This window comes from Poeciliopsis prolifica, unplaced genomic scaffold (assembly GCF_027474105.1).
Source record: "Poeciliopsis prolifica strain line A6 unplaced genomic scaffold, Auburn_PproV2 SCAFFOLD078, whole genome shotgun sequence".
Lineage (NCBI taxonomy): Eukaryota > Metazoa > Chordata > Actinopteri > Cyprinodontiformes > Poeciliidae > Poeciliopsis > Poeciliopsis prolifica.
The window spans coordinates 320,098-333,315 of NW_026562453.1; the positions used below are offsets into that span (position 1 = coordinate 320,098).

The window sequence follows — 13,218 nt, forward strand, 5'->3', positions numbered from 1 at the left end:
CAGGAGTGGTTAAGCCACGCCCCTTACTAGCTCCGATCCCGGAAGTTCAGGCCACCATCGAGAAAAAGTAAGGATAAAACATCCACATATGCTAAATACACTCTAAAATTATCTAAAATGATTGAAGATAATTCTATTCATACCTTATTCAGCCTTAGCACATTAACCTCAAGATTCAATGTATGTTGGTAAATTAATTATATCCAACTTTTCAGTTCCCTTTACTCTGATACCCATAAAAATAATAATTTATATGTTTTATTGTCATATAAACAACAAAGGAATGTCCCTTTCAATCACCACCTAGAAGCTGAAATGTCTAAGTTTCATTTCAGAACTCCAACCAGTAAACACAGAAGGTCCTAAAAGTCCAACATGGCCGCCTTGCATATAGAACCAACATGGCTGCAGTAAAACAAACACACAAACAAAAGCCTATTTTCCTCCAAGGTTTTCTATCTCTTCACATACTTTTTTAATGAATAAGTTGCTATGAAGTATTTACAAAATACTAATAAACTATTATTGTGACGTCATTGAGACTCTTGATTTCCTCCACTTTTCTACAAACACTTTTCACCGTTCAATTACTTCTACGAACTTGGCTCTATTTTAAGCAATCAACCATATTCTGTTCGTTTAGTGAAGTACGGCTCTGTTTTTTCGTCTACAGTTTATAAAATATTCACCGTTTTGTGATCATGATGGGCAACATTGAAAAAAATAAACATTTCTGACCTCATCATTCCCAAATCCAATTTTTGACTTCAACACAACATTTCATGTTAAAACTAAAAGTTTATATACACCATATAAAATTTCCTCCCTGTCTGAAGTGAAATCAGACTAGAATTCTCCTGTCTTAGGTCAGTTGAAATTACCAAAATTATCTCTGTTTGTTAAAGAATAATAAAAAAAAATATGTCAAGGGTTTGATTATTTGCATAAACTCTTGACATTCTGTGTATTTAAACATCTGGTTCAGCTGTTCCCTTCGCAGTTACAAGCACTCGTCTCCGGTTCCCTGCTGCCAAACTCAGGTCATTGTACAAGTTCCTAATATAGTTATTGCTGCACTTCTCTTTGGCAGTGTGTCTAAAAAAACAAACAAAACAAAAAACAAAGGTCACTGTGTTTTAACAAGCCATCCTTTGAGTTGTTATCTTGTAATCGCTTCACTTTTATTATCTTAATATTTTCCCTGAATGCCAATAAAAGCAGCTCAGTTACTACCAGGTTCATCTGTCATTGGTTGAGAAAATAAGGATTAGGGTAAAACATTTCTGCATGCAGTTGTTTGAACAAGCTTTGAAAAATGAAATGTTCCATATTCCAAGCCTGCTTGATATTGAGAACTTTTTTATGGTCTGGTCTGATAGTCTAGTAACTATCAGAGATAAAATCCTCCAGAAAATGATCCACCAAATCGATCAGATTGGAGCTTAATAATCTAAATCAGTTTGAAAAAAATAATGACACACCAGTGAACAAGCTAAAATATACGAGTATTTTAGCTGCTTGTATTATTTATATCGGGGTCAATTAACCTGTTTTTGTTGTTTGTTTGGTTGGTTTGGGTTTTTTTGCATGCAGTAAATTGTGATTCATTCATAGTAACTTAAATGGTAAGAAATGACCCATGGCAGACGCTGTTGGGTACAAAACAACCACAATTTCAAAACTATGGATTACCAAACGGTGAAATGCCCAGCAGTGGCCATCTTATGATGAAATAGCATCTTAAAAACAAGGATTTGCACATAAAACATTTTGTACCAGAGATTCAAAGTACAACGTTTTTTAAGACTGAGGAACAAACTCATAAAGAAGCAGAGGTGGCTTATTGGCCCGTGTGTGTTGGTTTTCCTTTCACCATTTACTCAAAGCACATGTTTTGTGGTTTTAAAACACTGTGATTTTTCTGAACTGTGCTTTGATGTACTGTAAATGAAATATCATAAAATTCAGTTTCAAGGCTTGTTTTTAAAACTATCTGCGTTTTTGTTCCGCCAACAGAACCGTCTCCTCCAAAATGTTGTCCCCTGGCTCACATGGTGGAAAAATGGCAAATTATTGTCTCCCTTTCAGAAGTGGGACAATAGCAATATTTCAACCTTTGTTTCTGGCTTTACACCTCAATAATATCTCCTACCTATTCTCTCTGAATTGATTTACATAAGAATTTGTGTGAAATTTGTGAATTACATCATCTGTGTTTTGTTTTCAGTTAAATGCAAAGACAAATTTCCTTGTTCCCGCCTTGGTGGGGGAGATAAACACGTCAAACTGGTTGAACAGAAAGTTACTCAGACCTTTCTTTCACTTCCATGCTGATCCAAAATCCTTCACTAAATTTAAATGTTTTTTTCTCTACTCAACAATTTCAAAATTATTTTTTTCTCCAAAACATTTTGAAGTTAATATTTTAACTTCAAAATGTTAAATGTTAAAACATTAACTTTTTATGAAGGCCTTCATTTAGAAATTGATCCATACTCTTATTTCCTTATTTATTTTGAGAGAAGCAGTTACTGAAAATTATATGAAAATGACATCACAGCATCATAAAATTATTATTATGGTATTACAACAGAGCTTTAATTGTGAGTTTGTTGTCATTTACGCTGTAGAAAGATCTTCTGAACTATTTCGATCTACTAATTGATATTTGTGTTTGTACCTTGATGTGACGTCTTCGTTCAGACCTCTACCGCCGTCTACATTCGAATCGTGGACGAGAACGACAACGCGCCAGAGTTTCCAGAGGAGGAGTATGTCACGGTGCTGAGCGAGGGACCCGACACAGTGGGGGCCACCATTGCCACGGTAACAGCCATCGACCCAGACGAAGGTCTGAATGGGACCTTGCGGTACGCCATCGCCCGGGGCAACCTGATCCAGACGTTCAACATCAACAGCATCACGGTGAGGCGTCTACTCCGTCATAGGAGGGATAACGACAAGAAAACAAACCACTAACTGTGTGTGTGTGTGTGTGTGTGTGTGTGTGTGTGTGTGTGTGTGTGTGTGTGTGTGTGTGTGTGTGTGTGTGTGTGTGTGTGTGTGGGGGGGGGGGGGGGTGTGTTCAGGGGAGAATAACTGCTGTGAAGGAGCTGGACTACGAGATCAGCAACGGGCATTATGCTTTGGTTGTCACAGCTACTGATCAGTGTCCAAAACCTGCTCTTCGCCTGACATCTAGCACAACAGTAAGATCATGTTTTGTCGTCCATAGTAGATCATCCAGATTCCCATCACCAGCTCTTGCTTTGTGGAGGTTTGAATAAAAATCTGTCTCCTTCCTGCTTCCAGGTGTCGGTAAACGTCTTGGACGTGAACGACGTGACGCCGACCTTCCCCAGGCAGTACGAGGGTCCCTTTGAGGTAACGGAGGGCCAGCCGGGCCCGCGGGTCTGGACCCTCAGAGCAAGCGATGAAGACTCCGGTCTCAACGGCAAAGTGGAGTACAGCATCACCGGCGGAGATAACCAGAGTCAGTGTCCCTCTGTTTGTTTTCTCTGAGCATCTGTAGCCATTTCTGAGGTTTTCTCTGCCTCGCTATCAGATGAGTTCATGATCTCTCCTGTGGAGGGTGAGCTTCGGGTGAGGAGGGACGTGGAGCTGGACAGAGAGACAACAGCTTTCTACAACATCACCGTCACGGCGCGGGACCTGGGAACGCCGTCGCGCAACAGTTCGGTGAGCCGCTTTACGTCAGCAGCCGACGAAAAGAGCAGACGCAACTTTATTATCATATCCTCTTCCATAAATGGGAACTTACAAGCATCACTTCTGTATTATAATATCTCTTTGCATGGATTCTGCCCACAAGATACTTTCTATATCCTTTATTTTCAGAAAACTGCTGTAGGAATACATTCCTCTGTGCTTTTACTGTTTCCAGGCCAGAAAAGCAGGAGACAAAAATGAATATCAAACATTACATATAGTGGATGAAAGGTAGAGGTAGAACAACTATAGACAATTTCAAAGCAGTTTTTGTGTTCAATAATACACACACTTTTAAAAATCAACTGAAAAACAATAGATATAGTAGGGGGAAATATAAAATGAACCTTGCAGGAGTGTACACACTATGAAATTAAAAGTTTGATGCGGTCTGTGTGAGTTCATCCTGTCATCAGCTATAGTGAATCTGATGAACCTGAAGGAAGATTCAGCTTTTCTCGACTTCTCCTCATTACATATTTTAGCTAACGCTGTGGTTAGTGGAGGAGTTTCAGAGAATCAGAAAGATCTCTCTTTAAGCTGGAGTCAGAATCAGTAAAGATGACAAAAATGACACAGAATGAGCTTTAGAAATTTGCAACAGGTGGTTCTATTCTGTGTTTGATGACTATCTCCTGTATTATTTTTATTTTGAACGGAGCAATTAAGCTTTGCAAGAGGCTAGAAGGTTGAATTATGGTGAAACTAAAAGAATAAAGTACAGGCAGTGAAACACGGTCGTGGCTGCATTATTATCTGAAGATGCTGTTCTTTGTGTTGAAAATGTTAGATTTTGTGAAGGTTATGACCTCTGAGCTATAACTACCAAATACAACATCAGTAAGCCTCAGGTGACTGAAAAGAAGATTTTATTTTTCAATCATGCATCCAAAATGATGAAAAGACTGAATGACTTCAGCAGAGAAGAGTGACAGAAAATCTATGGAGCCGTCAGAGGATGTGGACTAAAGAAGTTCTCATAATCAGAGCGATTCAGAGAATGACTGCAAGGCAGAGTGGAGAAATAGTCATGTCAAAACATGACTAGAGAGAAGAACTGAATTTATTACTGAGTATTACTTAATCAGCTTTGTGAAACAATATTTTCTATGAAAACTTGAGATTCCCTGAACATCGCTGCTTCTGGTCCTCAGGTGGTGGTGGGCGTCTTCGTTCTGGACATCAACGATAACGACCCCGTCATCCTTAATTTGCCCTACAACACCAGTGTGAGCGAAGGTGCGGCGATACACACCTCCGTGGCCAGAGTTCAAGCTCGGGATGCAGATAGCGGACGCAATGCTCTTCTAACTTACAACATCACCGCTGGAAACCCGGGCGGAGCCTTCTACATCAACGACACGGTATCAAAAACCCAAAAACTCATTCGTCCTTTTTTTCCCCTGATTCTGGAGGGCCACCCCTTCACGTTAGTCTGAAATACGTGCAGCGTGTTGGTGAGAGCAGCTAGGATTAGAAACATGTGCACAGATGTTTCCTAATTCTCTCTCTCTTTCTGTAATCAGCTAAAGAGAACATAAAGTTCCAGCTGTAACTATTTCAACTATTCTTACATAAACATGGAAACTTCCACATATCATTGACTGCAAGTTTGTTACAGAACCGCCCAAAACAATTCCTGTAATAGTCCATAAACATAGACCTCAGGAGTCAGAGTCAGAGCAACATGGCCTCCCAGCTGTTTGCAGAAATGAATCAGTTTCTTCGTCCACATCTAAACATTTCCAGCGTCTTGAAGCAATGTTCATACATCTTGAGCTTTTTCAGGTTTTGTCACATTACAAGCACAGACATTGAAATATTTTACACCAACACAAATTAACATCATTTTGAAGTGGAAGGACAAACAGCATAGGTTTTCATTTTCATAGGTAAAAATCTGAAAGGTGTGTTGTGCACCAGCTCCCTCCAGTCAAAGAACCGCCTTTCTCTACAAATACAGCTTGTAGTGTTTCCTGTCCATCTTCTTTGGACTGCTCAGTCATCAGGGAACATTTTTACATCTCGCCACAGATTGTGAATTAGATTTAGCTCTGAACTTTAAGCCTCTTGAACGAACACACCCTTAAAGATTTGAGGCTGTAATTGCATCTAAAAGCAACTTTACAACGTTTTAAATCAGAGAGCTGAAGACAAACACAGGCCGCACTTCTCAGATTTATATTAGTGTCATTAGTTTTGAAACCATGTCTCCTTTTCCTTCCACATCACAGTTACGCTCTACCACATTTAAGCCCATTAAACATGTTGCTCTTCGAAACTTCAAAACTGAACTGTCTGCTCTGTGGTTTTCTTACATCCTGATTTATGTAATGAAATGTCCTTCATGCCTGCAGCTCTGACTCATCTCTGTCCCACATAGTCAGGTGTTGTGCAGGTGAACAGACCGCTGGATAGAGAGTTGGTGGCGGAGTACACGCTAACCATCACCGTAAAGGACAATCCAGAGAACCCCCGCATCGCTCGCAGGGTAATTCCCCTTTCCACAGTCTTAATGCCTCAGCAATTTTCAATCTTCAAAGCCTGCTAAGCAGTTTAATACATTTTAATCTACATGTTGAACGAAAATGTGTCATTTTCAAAAGGTCTTTTTTTGTCCTTTACCTGTAAACAACCAGAACTTTTCCCAGGAGCCATGATGCTTCCATGTTTTCTGCTTTACAAAGATAATTCAAAAACATCTGCAATAATGAGCCTTAGCGATGGATTCTGTTACCAGAAACTCATTACTTTAAAACAAACACATTCAAATAGAATGAAACTGTCTTAACTGCTTGCAAGCAGTTGAGAAGAGTGTTCTCTCACTCTTCATTCTACACAAAGGAGTGCCTTTGTGGTGTGTTTTCTAAACGGAAGCCAACATGCAGGTACACTAAGAAAAGGCCGTGTAGAGGAAGGTGATAAATTGAACTTGCAAAGGTATGCATCAAGTTAACCACCAAGTCTGCAGCACGGTTCTGCAGGGCCTGCCCAGCCAAGCTGCAGGACTGCGCTAGGTTGATTTTTAAAGCGCTTAAATTATGTTTGCTTCATTGTCTCTGAAGCACCTAGCTGGGTTGCAGCTGATCTGTTGTAACTGCCTCATCAGGGACATATGTGATCATACAGCCAGAAAACCATCTTGCATGGAACTGGTTGGGCTCTGGGGGGAGTTAGATGAGGGAAATGCAGAAATTACAGCTCAGCTCAGGCAGACTTTTAATGTTGTCTCACTCTTTCTTCTTTTGTTTCAATAAAACCAGGACTCTGACTTTTTGGTTATCACCATTCTGGATGAAAATGACAATAGGCCCGTGTTCACGAGAACCAGCTACAGAGCTGAAATCACTGAGAACTCACCAGCAGGTATCTACCTTCTTCTTTTGATTTGACTAGGACGATCCACATATGCAGTATTGAAACTTGGCAGCGCTGTCTCCACCACTTCCTGACTTTGTTTATGCATAGCTCATGCTTGCTTTTTTTCCACTTTGCAGTTTTGACAAATTAACTCACAGCTGTAATTTTCTTTGTGCCTTTAAAGGGCATTAGTTCATGTTGTTCAACACATGAACCAATCGGTTATCAGGATCCGAACAGAGCAGCTGGTTACGAATAGGTGAATTTGAAAACAAGAAGTTTACTGAGAGCTACTCACATTTTATCACACAACAACCAGGAATCACAATTTACTTTATTTGATTTTCACATCACAGACCAAGAAAAATGTAAACAACCATTTTTATTTTGTTTTCCTTCATAATTGTGAAGGTAAAGAAAAATTATAACTTAAATATAAATTCTGATATTTGGCTTGCATTTAAATTCAGATCCAATGAATGAATAATTAATACACCATTTTGAACGTCAGGCAACAATGATGCACATTTTGAAGTATTGCAATAGAAGAAATGATGGAAATGGCAAAATTCTAAATAACTTCCTCAATTTTGCCAACATTTTTTACGCTTGTTTTTGGTTTTTCTGAAAAAGAGTGAATGCGCGATAGGGAGATAGAGACATTTGCCAAGTAGTCCTAATGTAGTGAAAGCTCCCATCCACTGGTGGGTCTGTGCCTTACCACAGGCACAAAACACAGAAGAGTCCAAACCTTCAACTCTTTCCATTTTTCTGAAATGTGTGATTCATGCTAGTTTTCAATCACTTCTTCCTGTTTATTAACGCGTAGCGTCAACATCTGACTGTTGATGAAGTCTGTCTTTTTTCACATGTCCTTCAGGCAGCACAGTGACTGTTTTAAATGGGCCTGTTCTGGCTGAAGACAAAGACATCGGGCCAAATGCCGTGGTGAAATACCGACTATTGGGACCAAGGGTCGACCTCTTCATTGTTGACTCGAACACTGGTGACCTCATTTCTCTGGAGACAGTTAGCAGTTAGTAATTAGCTTTGCTGAAACAGGAAAGCTAATGTGTCTGGATATCTCCTCAGGGGTCCTAATGGTGCGTCAGGGAGCAAAGTTGGATCGTGAAGCCTTCCAGGACCCTCGAGTAGAGCTGATTATGGTCGGGGAAGACGTAGGAGGATTAAACAACAGCGTCCCTCTCACCATCACAATCCTGGACCAGAACGACAATCCTCCTGTCTTCAGCCCGTCGAGCTTCAGCGTCCGACTGCCTGAGAACAGCCCTACTGGTGCGTTTGGCTGATGTGTGTGACATGTCTGAGACGACCTGGTCTCACATCAGATGTTTGCCAGGTTTAACTCATGTCTGAAAACATTACCACCTCACTGGTTGCAGTTAAGGTTTATTGATGGAACTGTAGATGTCTTCCCACTTTCTTTCCTGTCTTTGTCACCTTCAGGAGTTGTGGTGACTCAGCTTTCCGCCACCGATGCGGACTCTGGCGCCAACGGTTGGCTGATGTACCGTTTAGAGAGCGGCGCTCAGGACCGCTTTGTGGTTGACCCGATCTCTGGTGCCGTCCTGGTGGGTAACACCACACTCGACAGAGAGGAGCGTGGGTCGTACCGCCTCGTTGTGATGGCAACTGATCGCGGCACGCCCCCTTTGTCCGGTACAGCCACGCTGACGGTTATTCTGGATGATGTTAACGACTCCAGACCACGTTTTATAGACCCTATAACCATTATTAACGTCAACGAGTCGACCCCACCAGGTGTGGTAGTAGCTACCCTCACCGCTGAAGACCCAGATCTCAATCCAAGGCTAGAGTACTACATCATCTCAGTGGAGGCAAAGGATGATGGGAACAGTCCAGTGGTTGGCTTACAGAACTCCTTTGGCATTGATTTACACACAGGTTGGTTTGGTTTTCTGAAACATTTATTTAAGCAATGATTTTTTTTATTGGCCTTCTGCATATCATATCATGCTTTTCAGAAAGTGAGCCATTCCACTATGTTGGACATCAAAACAAACCTATGCATCTGTTAAATCCTGTAAAAATAGACCATTTGCAGCCAAATGTCACTTTTATTTAGTTGACTTCACTGTGAAAATGGACATTGCATTGAAGGTCTGTGTCTGATCATTACCTGTTAACCATGGAGAAAATGCCACACCATGTATGAAAAAATAGTTAGCATCTAGAGTTTTGTCTACTTTCAAGTCTTCTGCAGTGTAAGAAGAAATTATGTCTATGACATAGTGATATAAACCTTGTGGCATGAATTCATGCAAAAGCTAGCTATTTCCAAACTCTGTACATATCGCTGCCTGAGAGCCCAGCAGGTGTGCTATGTCCACAGACAAGTTAACTTGACTAGAGCAAGTAGCAGAACAAGTTTGGCAAAACCAACTTGAGAAATTCATCGCAGTCACTCCATTCAGTTCCCCCATTACTTCAAACACCTGTCAAGGTGCCGCATCATGATTAGGTGACATAGTGGCAAAGGGTCAATGTGAGAACGTTTGTGTGGTGTGTTAAATTCGAAACTGCTGACATGTTTTTGGGAATTTCTAGGTGCAGTATTTGTTCGTAACCCGCTGAACAGAGAGCTGGTAGCTACGTTTGAGATAATTGTGTCTGTCCATGACAACGCCAGTGAGGTTATTGACAAGTCCGGCAGTGTTCCTAACGGTAAGTCCAGGTTGTGCTTACCTTCAGATTCTGACTCTGATTCATCCCCCATACTTACTGTATTTAAGTCACACTGGTCAAAAGATGTCATGAAGAGGGAAAAACTCAATCTTGTTGTGATTCAAGTTAAAGTCCACAAAGATTTTTGCAATTTCCAAATTTTGTCCATTTGTGACGGGAGGACAGAACGTCTTTTGCCTGCTGTGCCTCACACAACCAGCTGCCATCCAGATAGTCACCAGGTCATGGAGATTTGGTGAAACTACACTTTGCTTCACTTGAGCTTCAGAGATTTGATGGTGTCCAGTTGAAACTGGGAATTCTTCTATTAGCTGATGGTGACAGTTCTGGTTGCTTCTTTACATGACCTTTACATGACCTTCACTTCCCAATACTGCCCTGCTATTGATCTTATTTGATCACTGTAAAATTAAAAGTCAAATGTTAAATTATTAATGTCCGTTTTTGCTCTGTTTGCCAGATTTACTTGTCTTTCCCATTTGAAATAGAGACTAATAAAACATATGGGCCTCTGAGTCATGTCACGTTCAAGTTGTGGTGAAATTAAATCATGCATTACAAATTCAAAGTTTGCAAAGACTTTGATCAACATTAAAATGGTTTGTTTAAATTTATTTAAGTGAATTAAGGATTTTATCAAGGATATGTCAGTGACTTTCTCTTGCAATAAAAGTCAAATTAATTTTTTTTTACTCATCTTTACGATGGACGACGTTGCATCCATAGAATATTTTCACTGCTTATTTCTTTTCCTTTCAGCAAAACTAACGATCAACATACTGGATGTCAACGACAACGCCCCTCGCTTCCGGCCCTTCGGAGTCACCAACTTCACAGAGCAGATTTTAGAAGGAGCTCAGCCGGGCACAACGCTGCTGTCAGTGTCTGCTGTAGACCCAGATAAAGGTCCAAACGGTCAGGTCATTTATCAGCTGCTGCACCTGCCAAGAGGAGGCTATGTCAGACTGGAGGACTCTTCCACGGGTAAGATCACCCAGAAGCTTTGCAGAACAAATGCAGCGTAGATATTTACTGTAGAACTGCTGCTGTTTTTTTAGGGAAGATTGTGGCCAATCAGACGGTGGATTTTGAGCAAGTGCAGTGGCTGAATTTCACCATTCGGGCTCAGGATCACGGGACGCCTCCGAGGAGCACCGAGCTTCCGGTTTATTTACGGATAGTTGACGTCAACGACAACAACCCAGTGTTTCTGCAGCCGTCCTATCAGGTACAGGACCGGTTAGATTTGTAGGGCTGCTGGTTTTAAAATGGTTCCCATAAACTCGAGAAAGTCAGTGAACAGAAAAACGTAAAATTAAATTTTTCAAGCTTTATATCATGTCATAATATTATTCCTCAGCTCCTTCAGACTAGCTGAAGGAGCTGTTCCACCAGTTCCAAACACCTGGTGGAACTGTACATTGGTCAGTAAAACACTGGTAAAAACGTTGCTAAAAGATAAATGGAGAAGTGACGTTATAATAACTTCCTTAAGGTGAAGTTTCAGAAAGAGCAGGAGTTTTTAAAGAGACAGAGTCCCTATTTCAAGGCGCTAAATTACAAAGTCAAATTTAATATTTGACATATATACAATTTTTATAACAACTGAAGGTAACAGTTATTTTACTAATATAAAATGGCACTATATGCCTGGAAAACACAAGGACTAATAGTGTCCCTTTACAGAGACATGACTCATCATTACTACTCTTAATAATGAACAAGTTCAGTTCAATGACTTGGAATGCCATCAAAAAGTTTGTTTACATCAAGTCTTTGCTCAAAAAACAAGTGTTGTGTCCAAGCATTCTAATTGAAAGCTCAGTGGAAGGAAAAAGTGCAGCTGAAAAAGGTTTATTAATAACAGGGTAACTGCAGGCTTACACAAAATCCAAGATGCTCAATGTCCAGTTTGAGGTTCACCAGTGACTGGTGATAAAACCTGGTGGACCAGAACCAGGAGGTCACTTTCAACCCAAATCAAGTCCAAGCTCAGCGTTAGAGCACGACAGCATCTTTTCCTGCAGAAGGAAGCAGGACAAGCCTCTGTCAACAGGAAGAAGAGAGACCACTGTGGAATCTGATACCCAGAAATCCGGAGGTTGACCTGCACAAGAGAAGAACCTCACAATCCATCCTGGTGATCAAAGAATGAGCAGTGGAATACTGTAAACGCAAATAGTCCTAATATGGGAGCATAATAAAGGGAAGTTTGGTGGCAGGAAAAGAAGAGTAGAAAAAGGGAATTGCTGATAAATGAGGTTAGACCACAACATGAGTTCATATACATGCTCATACTTTTCATTTAGCCTACATTTCTGTATAAAAATGCTTTTTTAGTTGTCTGATATTCTATTGTAATATTCTACTCTAACTGAATGATTGGTTTTTATTGGTTTAAGCCGTAATCATCCAGATGATGAGAGATGTGCTTGGTATTTCACTTTGTAATGAATCTGTACAGAATGAGGTTCACATTTAGAGCTGAAGTGAATCAAGGAAGTGTTTGTTGTTCTGATTGGCTGACATGCAGCTGATTCTCACACGATGTTTGTCGTGTTTTAAGGAACCCGTCTTTGAGAACGTGGACTTGGGAACAACCGTAGTCCGTGTCCGAGCCACAGACGCTGATTCTGGACTTTTCGCTGTCATCGAGTACAGCCTTGTGGACGGAGAGGGCAAGTTTGGCATCAAACCTTCCACTGTAAGGTCATTCACAAGCTGCAATTCAGCCTTTTCCTAACGGTTCAGTAAATTATAGAGCAACTTCTTCCAGTTGGAATCCTGTTATTTACTTTTGTTGGTTTTGGTTATGTATACTTTGTGTTGCAAGAGATGTTATTTAAATAACCTTTTGACCGCATACAGAAAAGCCAGACAGTTCCTCTTTAGCAACCTTACACAAAAGATAAGCATGCATTGACGGTTAAGCGGCGGCCTGCTGTGTTTGCTCTTCACACTGTCCAATGCACAGTCTACATTTTCAGCTCTACGCGCTGATAATGTACTGCCTTCCTAATCATTCCTTTTCCTCTCTCTTTGTAAGGGAGAAATCTACATTCTGTCCCCTCTGGACAGGGAGACCAAGGACCACTACACTCTGACTGCTGTTGCACGAGACAACCCAGGAGGGAGCCCTAACAACCGCAGAGAGAACGCTGTTCAGGTCGAAACAACTGAAACATTGTTGGAGTTTTTCAAAACTGCAGTTTGTCTATAAAACATGCTTCATTATTGTCAGATGTTAAGTTAGACTCAACTTTCCTGGTATCAGTATTTCAATATTCATATTTTTATATTTTCATATTCTAAATGTCAGAATAATGAGAATATTTTGAAGATTTTGTTTGTTACTTTAAAGGGGCAGTATTACGTAAAACCGACGTTTTGAGCTTCACATCA

The 13,218-nt window shown here is 40.6% G+C and overlaps 1 protein-coding gene across 1 annotated transcript in view; it reads left to right on the top strand.

Annotated features, from left to right (window-relative positions):
* Window positions 1-13,218, top strand: part of LOC129352603 (cadherin-23-like) — a 42,854-nt gene that overhangs the window by 19,009 nt on the left and 10,627 nt on the right. Inside the window, exons 5-19 of the mRNA XM_055021670.1 lie at window positions 2,704-2,925; window positions 3,090-3,209; window positions 3,313-3,493; window positions 3,566-3,699; window positions 4,884-5,093; window positions 6,113-6,220; window positions 6,993-7,095; window positions 7,970-8,095; window positions 8,182-8,385; window positions 8,557-9,015; window positions 9,679-9,795; window positions 10,576-10,800; window positions 10,875-11,044; window positions 12,383-12,520; window positions 12,863-12,982. Coding sequence (XP_054877645.1) covers window positions 2,704-2,925; window positions 3,090-3,209; window positions 3,313-3,493; window positions 3,566-3,699; window positions 4,884-5,093; window positions 6,113-6,220; window positions 6,993-7,095; window positions 7,970-8,095; window positions 8,182-8,385; window positions 8,557-9,015; window positions 9,679-9,795; window positions 10,576-10,800; window positions 10,875-11,044; window positions 12,383-12,520; window positions 12,863-12,982 — 2,637 coding nt within the window. The remainder of the gene's footprint in view (window positions 1-2,703; window positions 2,926-3,089; window positions 3,210-3,312; window positions 3,494-3,565; window positions 3,700-4,883; window positions 5,094-6,112; window positions 6,221-6,992; window positions 7,096-7,969; window positions 8,096-8,181; window positions 8,386-8,556; window positions 9,016-9,678; window positions 9,796-10,575; window positions 10,801-10,874; window positions 11,045-12,382; window positions 12,521-12,862; window positions 12,983-13,218) is intronic.